General features: G+C 53.7%; 1 protein-coding gene, 1 non-coding gene and 1 pseudogene across 3 annotated transcripts; 2 read left to right on the top strand and 1 right to left on the bottom strand.

Annotated features, from left to right (window-relative positions):
• The first annotated feature begins 369 nt into the window (after positions 1 to 369).
• On the top strand, positions 370 to 17,084 carry LOC118909244 (uncharacterized). 2 transcript variants are annotated; one of them, XR_008993121.1, is made up of 5 exons: positions 370 to 718; positions 8,233 to 8,292; positions 8,814 to 8,859; positions 16,359 to 16,521; positions 16,941 to 17,084. It is a non-coding gene; the product is annotated as an uncharacterized LOC118909244 (transcript). The 2 variants fall into 2 exon arrangements; XR_008993120.1 differs by lacking the exon at positions 8,814 to 8,859 and having other exon boundaries at positions 377 to 718.
• Positions 728 to 8,226, top strand: SMIM46 (small integral membrane protein 46). The gene has a single exon (XM_057490205.1). The coding sequence runs from the start codon at positions 5,935 to 5,937 to the stop codon at positions 6,085 to 6,087; it is 153 nt and encodes a 50-aa protein (XP_057346188.1). The 5' UTR covers positions 728 to 5,934; the 3' UTR covers positions 6,088 to 8,226.
• On the bottom strand, positions 13,569 to 15,090 carry LOC130680095 (zinc finger protein 570-like; annotated as a pseudogene).
• Positions 17,085 to 17,473: the final 389 nt, after the last annotated feature.

The raw sequence follows: 17,473 nt of genomic DNA, 5'->3' as shown, positions 1-17,473 counted from the left end.
GCGCCACTCCCTCTGGCAGGTGGACAAAACGGCTGCGCCCGGGGACGTTGGAGGTTCCGCGGCGCCAACCTTGGCTGGCCGGCAGCCTTTGCCGCACTGAGCGGGAGCAGGATACTGCGGCGCGCAAGGGGCCGAGTGGCAGCCCGCCTGGACTGCTTCCTGGGCCTGGGAGCTCCGCGCGGCCGAACGCCAGCCTCCGTCACACAGCCCAGCTGGCCTGAGTAGCAAGCAGCGCCTCCGCCCCGCCCTCACCCCGGGATTGAACGTTCTGCTGGGGTTTGCCGGACAGTGCGCCTCCGCCAATTGGCGGCCTCGCTGGGCGGGCCCCCGCGCTGTCGGGACCCTCGGCCAATCAGGCACATTAACCCGCCCAGCAGAGGCCTCGCGAGCGCACGAGTGGCCGGACGGAGGGAGGGCCGCGGAGGGCCAGCGGGCTGCAGCGCGGCACCGTTAGTCAAGGCGGCCCAGGCCAATAAGCGGCGGACTGCGGAGGCGTCCCGGACAGCAGCAACAGACTTGGGCTGAGATTACCGGGCGGGCTGGCGCGTAGAGACGCGGGAAGAAAGGGCTGGGCGGGGGTCGCGGCGCGCTGCCAGCGAAGCCAACCCAAGGGGCCGCCGCCGCCGCCCAGCGCATTCCGGGACCGTCAGCACCCGCGGCGCCGCCACCACGATGGGCAACACAGCCGCCACCAAGAAGGGTAGCGAGCAGGAGAGCGGTGAGTGACCGGGGCTTGACCTCGATCCCGGCCCCGCGCTGCCAGCCCCTGCCCTGTCCATCACCGCCTGGCCCCTCCTTCTATGGGCCCCCAGCCCCCATTTCTCTTTGCTTGCTCTCCAGCGCCCCTTCCCCTTTCCGGTCCAAGGTTCAGGCCCAGGGCCCGCAGAAGACCTTCGTAGGAGCCCCCCTGCCAAAGGCCGCCCCCCACTGCAAAGACCATCTCCCCCAGCTGTCACTGCCAACCGTGGCGTGTATGACGCCCCATATGGGGCCCTGTCACCACACCACCCCCTCCTTTCCTGGTCCCTCTCCCCAGATTCTAATTCCCCCCACTTCCTCACTCATTTCTCCCATACATGGGAACCGCTGCCAGATCCCAGCCCTGGCTGCTGCCAGTCTGAGAATGCTGTGGGGTCTGCCTCCACCACGCAGAGACTTTGGCCACTTGATGACCACACCCCTCTCCCCTCCAGCCCCCGCCATCTTTCTCCTGCCCTTCCCCTCTTCACCTTATCACAGACCCACTCTGCCCCCCTTAAAACATTTCCCTGAGCCACCTCCAGCATTGTTTTTCCTTTCTATGTCACTTGGCATGGGGGACAGAATCTTTCTGGGTCCCTCTGCCCCTCTCATCCTGTCAGTCTCTGTCACCCTGCCTCTCTTCTTGTGCTCCCTCCTCCAAACAAGCGTCTGTCCCTGGATGGGGTAGCAGGGTGTTTATGAACCTGAAGAACTGCTTCAGTGCTTCCAAAGCCAAGTGTGAGCCTATCTTGCTGGGATTCATTGTGTCCTGTTTCCCAGGTTGGGGGTGGGCAGCAGCAGAGCCCCTTCCCTCTCCTGCTGTGCAGAGAGCTCTAGGCTCCTTGGAGGGCCCCTCAGTAAACGGTGTTCCACAACTGAGGCCCCATCATTCACCCAATCCCCTGGGGTTCTTCACCCACAACTGGCTCGGGATGGAAAGTGGGGGGTGGAGTGTCTGGGTTTAGCAAGCTCATTCAGCTTGAGCTGAGATGGTGAGAAAGGGGACTCGGGATGACAGTGGGGAGGGTAGTGGGGGACATTAACGACTTGCTTTGCCATTCTGATCATTCTCAGGGCTTAGCCAGAGACAGGCCTGTTTCCTTCTCCACCCCCAAATGATGTTAGCCTTTTCCAGCCAGCCAGCCATTCTGTATCTGGAAATGCCTCCAGAAATGGCCTCAAGCTCCTTCCTCAATTCCTCCAGCTCTTAAATTATTATCACTCCAGGCCTAAATCTGGACCTTAGCTAAGATCCCCATCCAGTTATCAGAAATAGAGCTGAAAAGGGAGATCATGTCCAAGTACATCCTTCCTGATTACTGATCTCAAACCCCAGCATCTGAGTCCCCCTTAATTCCCCCTTCCCAGTAAGACCTGGGCATGCAAGCCAAGGAACTTTATTCCCACATGATTCCAATGGCAGAACTCGAGTCACCTAGCAGCCATGGGGAGACATGTCACCAATGGGTGGGGGACAGGAAGGCAAGCTGAGTGCTTGATGACAGAGGAGCAGGTGGGTAGTGACCAAAAAAGTTCTGGGCATGAACCTGGATGGAACTAGGCAGAGGGGGAAGGACCAGACCCCCAGCAGGTGAGGCTGGCTGACTAGGAGGTGGAAGGTAGAGCTAGCAACTATATATTACAGTGGTTTGGTTGAAAGTTGGGGAGATGACATAGTCCTGGAAAACTTTCAAGGCATATCAAACAAAAGCAGTAGGGGGTGGAAAGCCACACAGGGAAAAGGATCCCCAAGAAAAAGATCAGAGGCTCTGGGAAGAATGCTGAATCAGGGCACAGGCCTGGACTATCCTGATGAAATGCAGCTACTATTTATTAGGCACCTAGGATATACCAAGTCTCCACAGAATCTATCTGTTGGAGTGATTTTCATAATGGGATATTACTGCAATTTTCCAAATGATCTTTCTGAGTTTCACTTAGATGATGTCACAGAGGCAGGATTCACATCCAGATCTGCCTACCAATTTCCTAGACCCCAGATTTCCCAACCCAGATATTCTCAAGCTTCCTCCCCGATTTTGATACTATTCACCTATATTTTCTTAAGATAATAAAAATTTTGATTCACTTTTGTTCAGATGCAAACTTTGGTCCATCCTAAGCTGTAATAGAAATAAAATCACGGAATTGCTGTGTCAGTTATATTCTCTCTGATACACGTTAAAATACAGTGTCTAAAAAAATGAAATATCCCTTAAAATAATTTCATGCCTGAGGATGGGACCCATGTCACACTTTGGGAAATGCCCTAATCTGCACTTCCTTTTAGAGGCTTTCAGGGGCTCTCAGGGAAGGAAACAGGATAAGGAAGGAAGCCCATTTTTGCTTTGACGATCAGATTCTGAAAGGTTCGAGTTAGACAAAATCTGCCCTCTTGGAAATAGGGCCCGGGTAGGGCCAGTAGCCAGGCCAGCCTGCAGGGGGCACCTGGATTTCCACTGCCAGATGCCAACCGGGCTGGAGTAAGGAAAATGCCCAAGCTTTAGTAGGCACCAGTTAGGCTGTGCTGCTGTCCCCATGCCAGGGCAGGACAGTGCTGGCCTCCTCAAAGAGGGCAGGGATCTAGAACAAGCCTTGGGGTGGGGTGGGGGAAATCTGTACCCAAAGATGCCAAAGCCATTGTCAGGGGCCCAGGTAAGATGCTAAGGGAGCAGAGGAAAAAAAGACCAAGCACCAGACTCTGAGCAAGCGGGAGGAATTGAGAGGGGACAGTGGCCCCAAGAGGCCCCAGGGGACAGGAGGCCAAGTGGAGCTCAGGCCTTGGCTGGCATTGGCCAAAGGCACCCCTGGAGCTAGCCCACTGAAGGGGCAGGGCTGGTGAGAGGGAGGCCCCCAGACCCCAGGGACAAAAAGGTCCAGACTCTGAGACTGGGACATCCTCCAGGAGGTCCCTGGATAGGAAGAATTCTCACCTTGTAACATCCTACAAGACTATGAGAGGGCCAAGCCATCTCTGCATTGGCAGCTGTGTGGGTGCCCAAGAGGGTCCCGCCAGAGCAGCTTTTCCCTGTAGCGCAGTCCCGTCTACAGCAGCTTGAGGGGCCTTACCTGCGTGTCCCTGCACCCACTGGCCCCCAGGTTGGGTTTCTCTTCCTGCCACCACCCAACAACTCCCTAGCTCCCCCTGTAGGCGGGGCTTTGGGGATGGGCGGCCAAGCTGGTGCAGCAGGTCTCATGAACCTTCCCAGCCGCTGTAGTCCAGGTGCACAGAGAGGAAGGCTGAATGATGGCTTCCAACCCCAACAATGGTGAGGCTGAGCCCTGTTGCTATAGCAACTTACCGGGCAGACATTGCCCCTCAGACAGGAAGGGACTGCAGTAGGGTTTGGGGAGCAGGTGGAAAGCAGGGATTTGTGGACCCCTGGCTGGCCCTAGAAACACCTCCCTTACTAATAACCCTGGGCTGGGGGCCTGGGGCAGAGGAGGGTCAGGGGAGCCTAGTTCAGACAAGGGGTGATGGCTCAGCTCAGATTGGGACAGTGTGGTGGTTCAGTCAAGTGTTGGAGTTCAGCTCAGAATGGAGGTTGGTTCGGCTCAGTGATAGAATCCAGGTCCAGTACAAAATAGGGATCCATCAGACTGGGGGTGTTCCAGCGCATTGTTGGGGTTCAACTGGGGCCAAAAGCAGAGCCAAGTACAGGGCAAGGGTTGACAAGAGGCCAAGGACATCCTGGAATACCATTCCCCTCTCCGCCTCCACACAGGACCAAGACAAAGCCAGGTGTACCCATTTCTCTCTTGGGATAGTAGGATTTGGGGGCTTCAGGTTCAAAGAGGACTCCGGGATGGAGACTGGGTGGCTCTAGCCTCTGTGCCTTTCTCTCCAGCTGCTCTTTCAGCTAATTAGTGGGGCTCTGAGAGGGGCCTCTTCAGCCCCCAGGGAGCCCCTGGCTGCTGCCTGGGCCTTGGGGTTCATTCGGCTCAGTGACGGGAGTCCAGGTCCAGTACAGAACAGAGGTCCATCAGACTGTGGGATGGGCCAGCCCAGAAAAGGAGAGCCAGACTAGACTTGGAGAATCAGCCAGCACAGACTTGAGGTCCCAGCCCAGGCTGGGCATCCCTGCCCCAGAAGTCCCAGGACAACCACGTTTTGGAGGGCAGTGTCCTGAGATTGTTGTCTTGGGGGTCAGTGGGGTGATGGGGAGGTGGTCTGAGGCTGGGCTCCTGCTTCCTGCTGTGGCTTTGGCTTTTCAAGTGGTGTTCCTGGATTCTCTCTGGGAGCCCAAATCTAATCCAGACTAGGATAGAGGCAGCTCCCCACCTGTGGGAGAAATGGACAGGGTGGCAGGTTTTTCAAGCCAGCAACTGGCTGGGTTTCCCTCTTCTGCCACTTCCTATTGTCACCAGTGGCCTCGGGTACCAGGCACCCTCAGAGACAGTGCCACTGACCCTCCACTTTGGGGATCTGGAAAGGAGGAGAAAGATGGTCAAAACTGCCTCTCCTCCCGCACGCCTCGGTTTAGCCTTTTGTTTCCGGTTTGCGCGTTAATGGCTGAAAGCAGAGCCGAGTACAGGGCAGGGTTGACAGAGGCGGAGGGCATCCTGGGATGCCATTCCCCTCCCTGCCCCCGGGCAGGAGCAAGACAAAGCCAGGTGTACCCATTACTCTCTCGGAATAGCAGGATTTGGGGGCTTCAGGTTCAAAGAGGACTCGCAGGAGGAGATGGGGTGACACTAGCTCCGTGCCTTTCTCTCCAGCTGCTCTTTCAGCTAATTAATGGGGGCTCTGGGGCCTCTTCAGCCCCCAGGGAGCCCCTGGCTGCTGCCTGGGCCTGAGCCTTAACTCCTTCCCGTCTGCCCAGTGGACATCGCCCTGGGCACGTTGGGTGCCATCCCCGGGGCAGCCCAGCACCCACTGAGGAAAGCAAGGCCTGGCATCCTGGGAGCCGTGAAGTCCCTGGAACAGAAAGTGAGCTTTAGTACCCCACCCCAGGGACAGGCACAGGCCAGCCAGGAGGGACACCCTTGGAGACTCTTCCCACTACCTTCTGCCAAGAAGGGCCTTTGCAAACCTTGGCCAGCTGGGAGCAGGCACCTTTAAATGCTTTCCTGGCAACCAGCTCCTCCTCCTTGGTCCCCCCGAGGCCCTCCCGAGGAAGCCAGCTCAGAGACGGCGTATTCCTGGTTCCCCTGCAAAAGGAAGATTCTAGGGCGAGCCTAGGGTGGCCTGGGATGGATCTGGGGTCAGACAGTGGCCAGGGTGGGGGCTCAGAGACCACCTTCCAGCTGTGGCTGCAGCTGCTCCTCTGGGCCCACTTGATGATCCGTTTCCTGGGCTACTTGCGCCACACCCTCTGGGCACCTAAGCCACAGCCAGCACCCTGAGCTTCCCTGCCCAGGGGCGCAGATGGGCCCCAGATGACCCCCATCCCACTCCATCCCCCATTGCACCCTCTGCTGGAAGAGGCAGGAACCAGAGGTGAGTACGTCGGTTCCTGGCTCGGGATCCTCCCCCCAGTCATCATCTCTATCTGCCTGTTCCTCCTGTCACTGTCCCTAGCCAGCACCCCACCCCCAGTCAGGCAGGCTGACGGCACCAGCTGGGATGCAGCCAGGGCCCTTCTGTACTTTGAGAGGCCAGAGAAGGGGTGTGCTTGGGCCAAGACACCCCATGGAGCCTCTGGATGGAATACCAGCCGACGGCCAGAGGTGCAGGCCCACCGGGTCAGGACATGGCAGTTCTCAGGAACAGCTAAGAGTGAAAGGAGAAGTAGGAACAGCTGTTCCCCCAGGTTCCTCCCAAGCCTGATCCTCTCCCCTTTCTTGGGTGGATGAAGGTAAAGTCCTGAAAGGGTACCCTTTTCCCCCAGCTTCATCCAAAATTCAGTGTGTATGTTTGGAGGCTTCCAAGGAAGGTGTGGTGTGTCCAAAAAGCTCCTGCCAGTGAAAGCACTGGATGTTGTGCAGCCCCCAGGCTGAGAGAGTCTCAGAGAGCTGTAGCACAGCCAGGTACCAGCCTGGGATTCCTGGCCACTCCCTGACAGCCAGCCTCGCCCACCCCCACTGCTCAGTCACCCTTTTTTAGGGCTTTCCTGCCAGTGGTCTTTCCCCCATCTGCCATTCTTGTGGCCCCACAGAAAGTTCTCTCTGCCGATGGAGAGCCTCAGGGGACAATGGGGAGCAGGGGTGGCTCCCTACAAGGTCATGTCGGATTCCTGGCACCGCGTATGGGTGGGACAGGCCGATGACAGGCAAGGTCAAAGTACAGTGTGCAGGACCCTTCAGGGTGGCAGCCACCTCAGGAATCTCAGGGACTTGAGGACAGTGCTGTCTGTGGGCCACCCTGGTGTCCTAGGACCAAGGTGGAATGAAGCAGTTCATCTCGTGGGCACTGGAGTCTGGCAAATAGCGTCAAGCCTGGTCGGTCTTGTACGATGAGAGGAATAGCTCCAACCCATTAGGGTTGGAATGAAGCACAGAAATCTTTCAGCATGAGGCTGGTGTAGAGGGAGGATCCCTGAACATTTACATGGCACTAAACCCACACCAGCCACTGTCCAGCCCCTTTTGCCAAGTTTCACTCATTCAGTGCTCACAACCACTCCACCAGGTCATTACTATTATATCCCCATTTTACAGATGTGGAAAGCAGAGGCCCAGAGAGGGGAGGTCAGTTACCTAAGGTTGCACAGCTCATCAGGGACCAGGCTGGGATCTGAACTTGATCTCATTCCAGAGTCCTGGCCCTGAACTGCTTTGCCAGGCTACCTCTCAGCATTGGTGAGAATGCCTATTTTCAAGCTTCAGTTTCCTATGGTGTTAAATGGGGAGAATGCATAAAGGGAAAGTTGGCCAGCAAACCAAATAAGATTGTGGAGACAAAGCAACCAGTTCAGAGTCTGCTGGGAAGTCGTCATTGTTAGCAGGATGGTGATATTCAACTTGGGGTGCTGAGGGGCCAATGGGAAGTGGGCATTGGGCAAGGCTTCCCCTGAACCAGCTCTGGCATGAGGGAAAGGGGGAACAGGGCAAGCTGGGGGCCAAGGCGACAGCTGAGCCCCCCAAGGCCGCCTGCTACCCGAGCCCCAGAGGCCTCCACCCAGGGCCGGCCTGTCTAGAGAAGGGGCTGGAGGAGCGGCCAAATCCCAAGGCTATAAATACCTCGGCTGGCGTTGTCCGCGGCCATGGAATGTTGGTCAGAACTGGGGCAAGTGGGGGTGGGCTGGCCTGGACACTGCTCTCTGTCCCCCCAAGAGTGACCCCCGAGTCACCCCGCATCCCATTTTTGGACAGAGTTGAGGCTGGGCCCCACCTCTCTCGAGTAGAGGTGGGGCCAGGCCACAACTCAGGTCAGGACCCCCCAAAGCTACCGTGAGCTCAGCCAGGGCATCTGCAGGCACTGGAGAAAGGTCAGTCTTGGGGTTGAGACAACTGCGCCCCACTTTGCACAAGTGAGCATCTCCCTAGGAATAGCCTGGTCCACCCCAACGAGATGGGGTCTCCATCTAACTCTCCCTTTCTTCCTTTCAGTGAAAGAGTTCTTGGCAAAAGCGAAAGAGGATTTTCAAAAAATGGGAAAACCCTGTTCAGGTAAGCCCCCCAGGTACAGAGCCCTTGGAGTTATGGCCCCCCAACCACAACTGCATCCCTGTGACATGGCTGTGATTTTAGGGCCCCTCGGAGGGCTCCAGACCTGCCCCCATTTGCTCCCTAGATGCCCATGGGGGCTCCTAGGTAGAAGCACCTGGTCACCTACTGCCAGGCTCCCTTACCCACCATCCCCGTCCAACTAGCAGCCCCTACCCCCCATGCAGCTGCCAGCAGCTCCTGGGCCCCAGGCCAGAGCCGGATCTGGCCCCTGCCACCCGCCTTGAGGAATTTGCCCTCTGCTGTCTTGTTTTTCCACCCCATCCTCTCCACCTGCTCCCCGGTGCCCCCTCTGCTGGTGGTCCTGGAGGTGACCCAGACCTGGGCCCAGCAGGCAACTGAGGAGGAGGTCCCTGGCCCTCCCAACCCCTCTGCCCCCAGAACACAGCCTGATTGGAACAATTCAAAAGAATCAGGACCCTTAGCACGGGCTCCTTTGGGCTTGTGATGCTCGTAAAACACAGGGAGAACTGGAATCACTGTGCCATGAAAATTCTGGACAAACAGAAGGTAAGTCCAGCGCCTCCACGTGGCCCCAGTCTCACCACCTTTGCCCCAGCTGTCCCTGCCACCTAGAGTGCCCTTCCCGACCATGCACTCACCATTCATTTCCTAAGTCCCCACAATGTGCTAGACCTGCTGGCCAGAAGGGCCCCCCATAGTGCCTTCATGAAGCTGCTCCCCCAAACCAACCACCAATGGGAATCCAGGCAGTGGACACAGGGTCAGACATCTAAACCTGTATCAGGAAGTAGTGTTGACATGGACCTTCTTTCCATAAATGTTTTTGAGACCCTATGTTATGCCAGGCATGAGTCTAGAGTAACACTGTCTAGTGGAAATGTAACATGACCCACATAAGTATACATTTTCTGGAAGCCCCATTAAAAAAGTAAAAAGAAAGGGGGAATTAATTTGAACATGTTTTAATTAGGCCAGTATATCTGTAATATTATAGTTTAAACATATGTAACCCATGCAAAAATAGCATTAATGAGACATTTCACATTCTTTTGCTTGTACTGTCTTCAAAATCCAGCACATATTTTATATTTACAACATGTCTCTGTTCAGATGTTAAACTTTCACCTGAGAGATGAAAAAAAGTGGAGAAGTCGAAAAAGCAGATTCACATATCCCGAGTTGTTCCAAGCAGGCTTAAAAATTGTCCAGGAACCGTGCTAAGTGTCAGTGTTCGATTTTTCATTTTAGACACTTTAAATGCAGTTCCCTAGACAACTGGCCATGTTGCAAGTGTTCAGCAGCCTGTGTAGACCTCACTGGACAGGGAGGTATAGACCCAGAGGGTTCAGCTGAGGGCAGAGTGGAAGAAGCCCTGGCATAGCTGATCAGAACTGACCAAGGGGCCTGGCTGCCTGCATGTGACACCAGCTTGATGCTGACCAGCTGCATGTGACCTTGGGCAAGTCACTTCCTTTCTCTGCACCTGGGCTTCCAAACTGATGTGCTTACCCCTCAGGGCGTTGATCCATATGCGTCAGTCACCTGCTGCAGGCTGAGGAACAGTGAGCCTAGGTTCAGGTGGGTGTGGGGAGTACTCTAGACACATGGAAGGTATTTCTAGACCCTCTACCTGCTGGGCACTATTCCTACTTGTCTTTTGGGTCTCAGCTCAGCTGTCTCTTCCTCCAGCAAGCCTTCCCTGCCCCTAGGCTTCACCAGGCGCCTTACTGGGCATCCACTGGCCGGAGCTTCCCCACCCTCAACTCTGACCATCAGGCCTGGTGACTCATGTGCTCTTGCCCTGAACTACATGCCATGAAGGGACAGGCAGCCTCTGCCCTCTGTGTATGTCCTCAGCACCCAGCCCAGGCCTCGACAGGCTCTTGAAGGAGCCATCCTGGCCAGCTCCAGCGCCCAGTGGAGGTGAGGACCCTCTCACATGCCCTTCTCTCCATCCTCCCTGCCCACCCCTGCAGGTGGTGAAGCTAAAACAGATTGAGCACACACCAAATGAAAAGTGCATCCTGCAAGTGGTCAACTTTCCATTCTTAGTGAAGCTTGAGTTCTCCTTCAAGGTGGGGCCCTAGTGGTCAGGGGCCGGGGCCACTGCTGGCTACTGTCTCTGGACTCCTAGAGCTGGGGCTAGGGCCCAGGACAGCCAGTGGCTGTCCGAGAAGGAGACCTCCCAGGGTGGGGGATGAGGCTGTAGGGATGGGACTCAGCCTGGGGCTCTGGAAGACCCAAGTTCAACTCCTGGGACTCCTGGGCCTGCCGACTTCTAGCTTGATAACCTTGGGTGAGTCACCCAACCTGGATGACATGACTCCAAACCACTGCTCCATTTACAGCAAGAACCTGTCTCATGCCCGGGGCACAAACTCTGTGCCACACAGTCTGGGTTCAAATCCCAGCTCTTGTACTTCCTGGTCATATGACCCTGGCAAGGGGCTTCACTGCCCTGAGCCTCAGTTTCCTTATCTGTACAATGGGGATCATAACAGCCCCGAGCTGGACTGAGTTCATTGTGAGCATCCTACCTAAGCCGGAAGTACAAGAGCTGGAAAAGGCCACTCAGGGCCTGCAATCCGGGCAGTCACAGGGACCCCAGGCTTGATTTAATGCTGCCACCTTATAATTTGTAATACTCTTTTTTAACAAGGAGCCTCACATTTTTATTCTGGGTCCCACCAATTCTGTAGCTACCCTGGTCCCATTTTACAGATGACAAAACTGTGGCCCCAAGAGCCTTGCTCAAGACAGTCCCAGACGCAGGCCGCCCGCCGTAGAGTTCTCTCTACCGGCAGGGCTCCCTGGGCCTCTCTAGCTGGCCCTCGCTTTCACTGCCCGTAAACAGGATGACGGCTGTCCCTTCTCCCTGTGGGCAGGAGGAAATGAGAACACAGCACCTGGCGCCAGAACATGCCTTACACGGGAGCGAGGATTGTCGTTGCCACTTCATTTCTGAACACCTGCCGGACGAGGGCACCAGGCCTTCAGGTTAAACAGATCGCCCAAGGTCACACAGGGGAGCAGGACAGGGTGGTTCCATCAGGGTCCGTTGGGACTCCAAAACTCACCTTAGCCACTCCTCCCTAAAATGGCTTGGCAGAGGCCTGGGGACTTTGGAAATACTCGTGCTTACTGGAAATATTCATGCTTATAAGATAAATGAATGTTTCTCTATTTCTCTCTTCCTCTCTGCATAGCTCTTCCATTCTTTGAGGCGCCATTCAACTCTTCCAGAAACATTCCCCAAAGACTCTGAGCCCACAGCCTTGTCTGAAAGTAGTTGCTGGATTTACAGCCACAATAACTGACTCCCAGCTTCGCTCTGCCCTTACACGCTGTGTGTCCTTGGCCACAGCCCTTAACCTCTCTGGCATGGGGCAGATATCCCAGGACTGCGCAAGGGAGATAATACTGCTGAGGACGTGTGGGAACTGAAATGCTACAAAGAAGCGAGTTACGTTCATCATCTCCTCTTCCTCTTTGGAGCCTTTATGGCTTTTCTTCCACTCTGGGCCATCTTCTCGGCAATTTCTATTCTGCCTGGTGACAGAAACCTCATCTTTCCCTTTTTAGTGACCCTGCTTTGCAGCTGGTGATTGCCTTCAATCTCCCTGAGAGGCAGGTAGCTGGTTCCCCAGTTTTCAGATGGGTAGGCTGAGGCTCAGAGGGGCAAAGGCACTTGCCGAGGTTTCAAAGCCAATGGGTGGCAGAGTGGGGGCTTGGGGCCCCATGAGCCCCCACAGGCTGAGCTGGGAGCTGCTCCCTCTATTTCCTGAGCCAAGTGGCGGGATGGCTGGATCCCGCTAGCAAGGTGGGTGAGCTGCGCTGAGGGCAGCAGTGGGATTCCCAATCTCTCTCTGGCGCTTGGTGTCTACAGTGATTCTTTGGTGTGATCTCAGACCAGAGAAACCCCCTCCCTGTGCCTTAGCTTCCTCCCTCCCTCGGGGTGTGGGGTTCGACTCAGATGGGGGTGCACGGGGTAGCACTCACTCAGCATGCTCTGTAGCTGCAAGTTCTAATGCTTCTGCCACCCGTTACCCATACCCTTAGAGTTAGGAAGTCTGCATTTGGCAAAGGGGATTTGGGCTGTATGCCCCAAGTGAGTCCACAGTGAGGCCTGGGGCAGCACCTGGGAACAGAACACACTTGCTTTTCTGCTGGGAATTTTGAAAACTCATGCTGAGGGGGATAGCAAGAGGTGACATGAGCCTTGAATCGGGCAGGGTGGGAATTCAGTAAAGCTTAGGGTTTTTGAGAGCCCTTGCAACTTCAGTACCCTGGGTCCAGGATTAGACAGACAGGTGGTGTGAGGTGCTGGCTTCAGTTGGCATGGTGGGGGCACCCAGCTTTACCACTTGGCCTGACTTAACGAACTTCTAAGTTGTCTGACAACAAGCAGGGCCCTACAGTGAGCAGGATGGCCTAGGACCCAGCCATCCTCCTGCAGCCAGGCCTCACCCTCCCAAAGACAATCTTCTTGTAGATACGGAGGAGCTTGTCATCAAAGAAGAGTGGGTAGCCACCAGCCATCTCATAGATTAGAGCTCCCAGGATCACCAATCCACAGCTTTGTTGTAATCCTGGAGAAAGAAGGGGTTATGAGGTGAGAAGTGGGTGCAGGCAGGCTTCATGGCAGTCAGAGGGTAGGGAAGCACCTACTTTGCTAAGAATAATTTCTGGGGTCAGGTACTCAGGGGTCCCCACACAAAGTCCAGGTGCGGTCCTTCACCCGCTTGGCTAAACCGAAGTCTGTCACCTGTGCACAAGAACGGGAAGTTAGCCACTGGGGAGGAGAGTTCAGGCTGTGGCCACCTGGGGCTACCCCTTGCCCAGCCCAGTGGGTACCTTAACTTAGCCCTGCTGGTCAATGAGGAGGTTCTCCAGCTTCAGGTCCCGGTGGATAAGACTAAGCGAGTGCAGGTACACAAAGGTCAGGATGATCTGGGCCGCATAGAAGTGGGCATGGGGCTTACTGGCAGGCACAGTTAGGGAGGGGATGGGTGAGAGTGGGTGGCCACGCCCAGTAAGACCCACCGGCCCCCAAACATTCCAGTTGAGCTTACAAGGCCGCCTCCAGCCCAGCTATCTAAAATATATAAGCAGAGTACTTATTCACGTACAGCCTCAAATTGGAAAGAGCTCAAATGTCCATCAGCAAAGGATTGGAACTCCAGATCGTGACAGATACATACAATGGAATCATACCCACCATCACCACCAGGACAGAAGATGAATACACTTAACAACGTGGCTGGATGTCAGAAGCAAGAGTAGAAAGAAACAAAAGAATATGAACTGTGTGATGCCATTTATATCAAGTGCAGACCCAGACCAAACACATGTATGGCGCGTGAAGGCAAAAAGGACAAGTGCCTTCACTGGGGCGGGGATTTTCCCAGAAAGAGAAAGGAGAGAGTTTTCTTTGGTGTGCATGCTGCCTGAAAGTTTTCTTGCATTCTTTACATTCATATGGTCTCTCTCCAGTATGAATTCGCTCATGTTGGGCTAGGGATCCACAGTAACTAAAAGCCTTTCCACAAACATTACTTTCATATGGTTTCTCTCCGGTATGAACTCTTTGATGTTGAACAAGGTAAGCAATCTGGCTGAATGCTTTCCTACATTCCTGACATTTATAAGGTTTTTCTCCAGTATGTATTCTCTGATGTTGAGCAAGGTGTGAATTCTGGCTGAAGGCCTTCTCACATTCCTTACATTCATAGGGTCTCTCTCCAGTATGTATCCTCTGATGTACAGTAAGGTGTGCACGAAGGCTAAATGCTTTCCCATAGACACTACATTCATAAGGTTTATCACCAGTATGAACTCTCTGGTGTTGAGCAATGGATGATCTGTTGCTAAATGCTTTCCCACATTCAATACACTCACAGGGTTTCTCTCCAGTAGGAACTCTCTGATGTTGAGCAAGGTAGGCAAACTGGCTGAAGGCTTTCCTACTTCCCTTGCATTCATAAGGTTTTTCTCCAGTATGAACTCTCAGATGTTCAACTAGATGTGCCTTCTGACTGAAAGCTTTCCTACATTCCTTACATTCATAGGGTTTCTCTCCAGTAGGAATCCTCTGATGTTGAACAAGATTTGATCTCTGGCTGAAGACTTGCCCACATTCTACACATTTATAAGGTTTCTCTCCGGTATGAATTCTTTGATGAAGAGTGAGAGATGAGCTCTGGCTGAAAACTTTTTCACAGTCATTACATTGTAAAAGTTTCTTCTCTGTATAGATACTTTTGGGCTTAATGGCCACTAAATTTTTTTTAAAGCTCCTCTTATGTGTGTCATGTTTATGTACTTTCTCCTCTTTGGTGATTATCTGCTGTGCATGAAGCAGTGTGTTCAGATGGAAACTTCCCCAAGATTTGTTATATTCTTGTCCTCTTTTATCAACAGGGGCTTCCCCATGAGTGATTGCCTCTTCTTTGAAACATGCCTTCTGAGTCACTGGTTGCCTCTCAAAATGGGCCTCACATTTCCATTCTTCTCTCAAACTAGACTACTCAAGACCACAGCTTCTAATTTTTCTATTATCTTCTGAGATAACTGTGCTTCATAACTGTCCTCCTTTGGGGTTAATTTTCCAGTTTCACCCATAGATTTCCAGCCTGGGCACAAGCCTTTTGCCATCTCCCTCCTTACCATCCAGGGCTCTTTTCCTTGTTCCAACAATAATATCACACTTGGCTTGGAAAAGCAAAGTCCCAGTGATACCAAGAGCCTGTAGTTCTCCAGCATCACATCATGTACAGATGTCTCTGAGAAGAATTTAAACAATCCCACTCCTCTCGGGAGAAGTCTACAGACACATCTGTGAAGGTCACCAACTCCTGGTACATGGCTTTAAGAAGGCCAACAGCCATTCTTTCCTCCTCCTGGCTCCTCCTGTGGGAAATGGCAGTGCCCTTAGATGACTGCAGAACTGAGCTGCGGGAAGATCCCGAGAGTTTCCTTTGGGATGACAGAAATGTTCTACATGGTATATCGGGTAGTGGTTTCACAAGTGTGTGCAACTGTCTGAACTCCTGGAACAGAACATTGAAGACCTGTGCATTTTAATGCTGTCAATAAATAAACAATAGCATAAATTTAGAGACTGCAACTCACAGAACCCAGGAATGGACTAGCGGTTACCAAAGGGAAAGGGGTTGGGGAGGGTGGGTGGGAAGGGAGGGATAAGGGGATTAAGGAGCATTATGATTAGCACACATTAATATGGGGGGGCACAGGGAAGGCAGTACAACACAGAGAAGATAAGTACTGACTCTATAGCATTTTACTATGGTGATGGACAGTGACTGTAATGGGGTATGTGGTGGGGACTTGATAATAGGGAGCATTGTAATAACCACAATGTTCCTTATGTGAAACCTGAGCATAAGATTGTATATCAATGATACCTTAATAAAAAAAAAAACATTTCTAGACTGCATGAATTCGATGGGGACTTAAATGGGGACACCTAGGTCATCACATTTATTTTGTTTCATGGTGGTTGAGACACTGCAGATTCCTTAACTCAGAGGGAACAGTGACCTGCAGGGACCAGGGAGGCCACTTCCACATTCCCAGACATATGGCTTGGTTGTGCAAAGTTGTCTGTGGTCAACCCCCAGGCCTCTTGTGGCAGGGAGTGGCCAGCTCACCTGAATCTTCCAGTCCGCTACAGGTGCGAAAACGTCTCCCCTCCAGGCACGTACTCCAATGACCATGTATAAATTCGAGCTGTCCTGTGGGAAGTAGCCACTGAGCCTCGGTCTCCTCTAAAATGAGAACCATCACAGCTCTAACCTTAGAGCAGCAGTTCTCAAAGTCGTGCCCTCTTCAGCATCAACATGGCCACGGAACTGGCTAGAAATGCAGATTCTTGGGCCCCACCCAGACCTCCTGGATCAGAAACTCCAATGGGCCTGATGGGATGCTCTGCATGCTCAAGTCTGGGGTCCCCCACCCAATAGGACTGTTGGATGGCAAAGGCAGTGTTCTGGGTTCCCCACTCTGTGTCACTTTCCCCTGTCCAGGTGCGGTTCTCGTCACACCAGCTCTGACCTGAAGGATCTGCTACGGAACCTCCTGCAGGTGGACCTCACCAAACGTTCTGAAAACCTCAAGAATGGGGTCAACGATATCAAGAACCACAAGTGGTTTGCCACAACTGATTGGATCGCCATCTACCAGAGAAAGGTGGGTTTCCCCTCTCCTCCCCTTCCTGGGTGCCCTGAGGGTTTTGGGGGGAGTCCAAGAGCCAGGGAGGGCTTCCAGTGGGGAGACGGAAAGGGAAGGATTGGAAATAGGCTGTGGGCTGCTGGGCCAATCTAGATGAGGCAGTGAAGAACAATGAGAGTCTGTAAATGGGATTGTGGGGTCATTTGGCCCCCCTGTGACCCTAGGCAGGAGATGCCCCTCTCTGGAAAGTAATTTCCCCATTGGTAAGTTGGCTGTAATAGGATGCTCGGCTTGTTCAGATGAGTCTACACGCTAATGCTGAGCTCTGGCCTGGGTCAGAGTAAGTCATTTCACAAACTTTAGGCCATTCGCATTTATTGTCGTAATGATGACTGTGCGGACTGCTGAGGTCTGGGTGGTTCTTGACCCTTCTGCAGGTGGAAGCTCCTTTTGTACCAAAGTTTAAAGGCCCTGGGGACACAAGTAACTTTGACGACTATGAGGAAGAAGAGATCGAAATCTCCAACAGTGAGAAGTGTGGCAAGGAGTTTTCTGAGTTTTAGGAGTATACCAGTGCCCTGGTGGGTTTTGTTCCTCTTTTTTTTTTTCTCAGTGGGGTGGGGGTGGGAGGGTTGGACTGAACAGCCAGAGGGCCAGAGAGTTCCTTGCACCTGATTTCACCCCCACCCCACCCCCAGGATAGGGTGAGCAGAAAGCATGGTTCCTGGGGAGGACCTGCCTGTTTTATTCACCCAGCAACCTGCGGCCCCCCTCTTCCCTTCCTGGGCACCCCTCCTCTGCTTGGCTGTCAGCTGTCCATCATCCCTTCTCCCCTGCCCCATTTGTGCTTTTTTCTCTTAATAGAAAAGTGGGGAGCCGCTGAGGAGCCAGCCCATCCATTCATCCCCATATTTGCCCCTTTCCTAACTTCTCCCCGTCCCAGGAGAAGCTCTCAGGCCTGGGGTGGGCC

This window comes from Manis pentadactyla, chromosome 12 (genome assembly GCF_030020395.1).
Source record: "Manis pentadactyla isolate mManPen7 chromosome 12, mManPen7.hap1, whole genome shotgun sequence".
Classification (NCBI taxonomy): Eukaryota; Metazoa; Chordata; class Mammalia; order Pholidota; family Manidae; genus Manis; species Manis pentadactyla.
Note: the sequence above shows the minus strand (reverse complement) of the source record. Positions and strands in the feature narration are given on the sequence as shown.

Excerpts from the sequence above, each read along its gene's own strand:
- SMIM46 (XM_057490205.1), top strand. The coding sequence starts at position 5,935 with ATGGATCTGGGGTCAGACAGTGGCCAGGGTGGGGGCTCAGAGACCACC.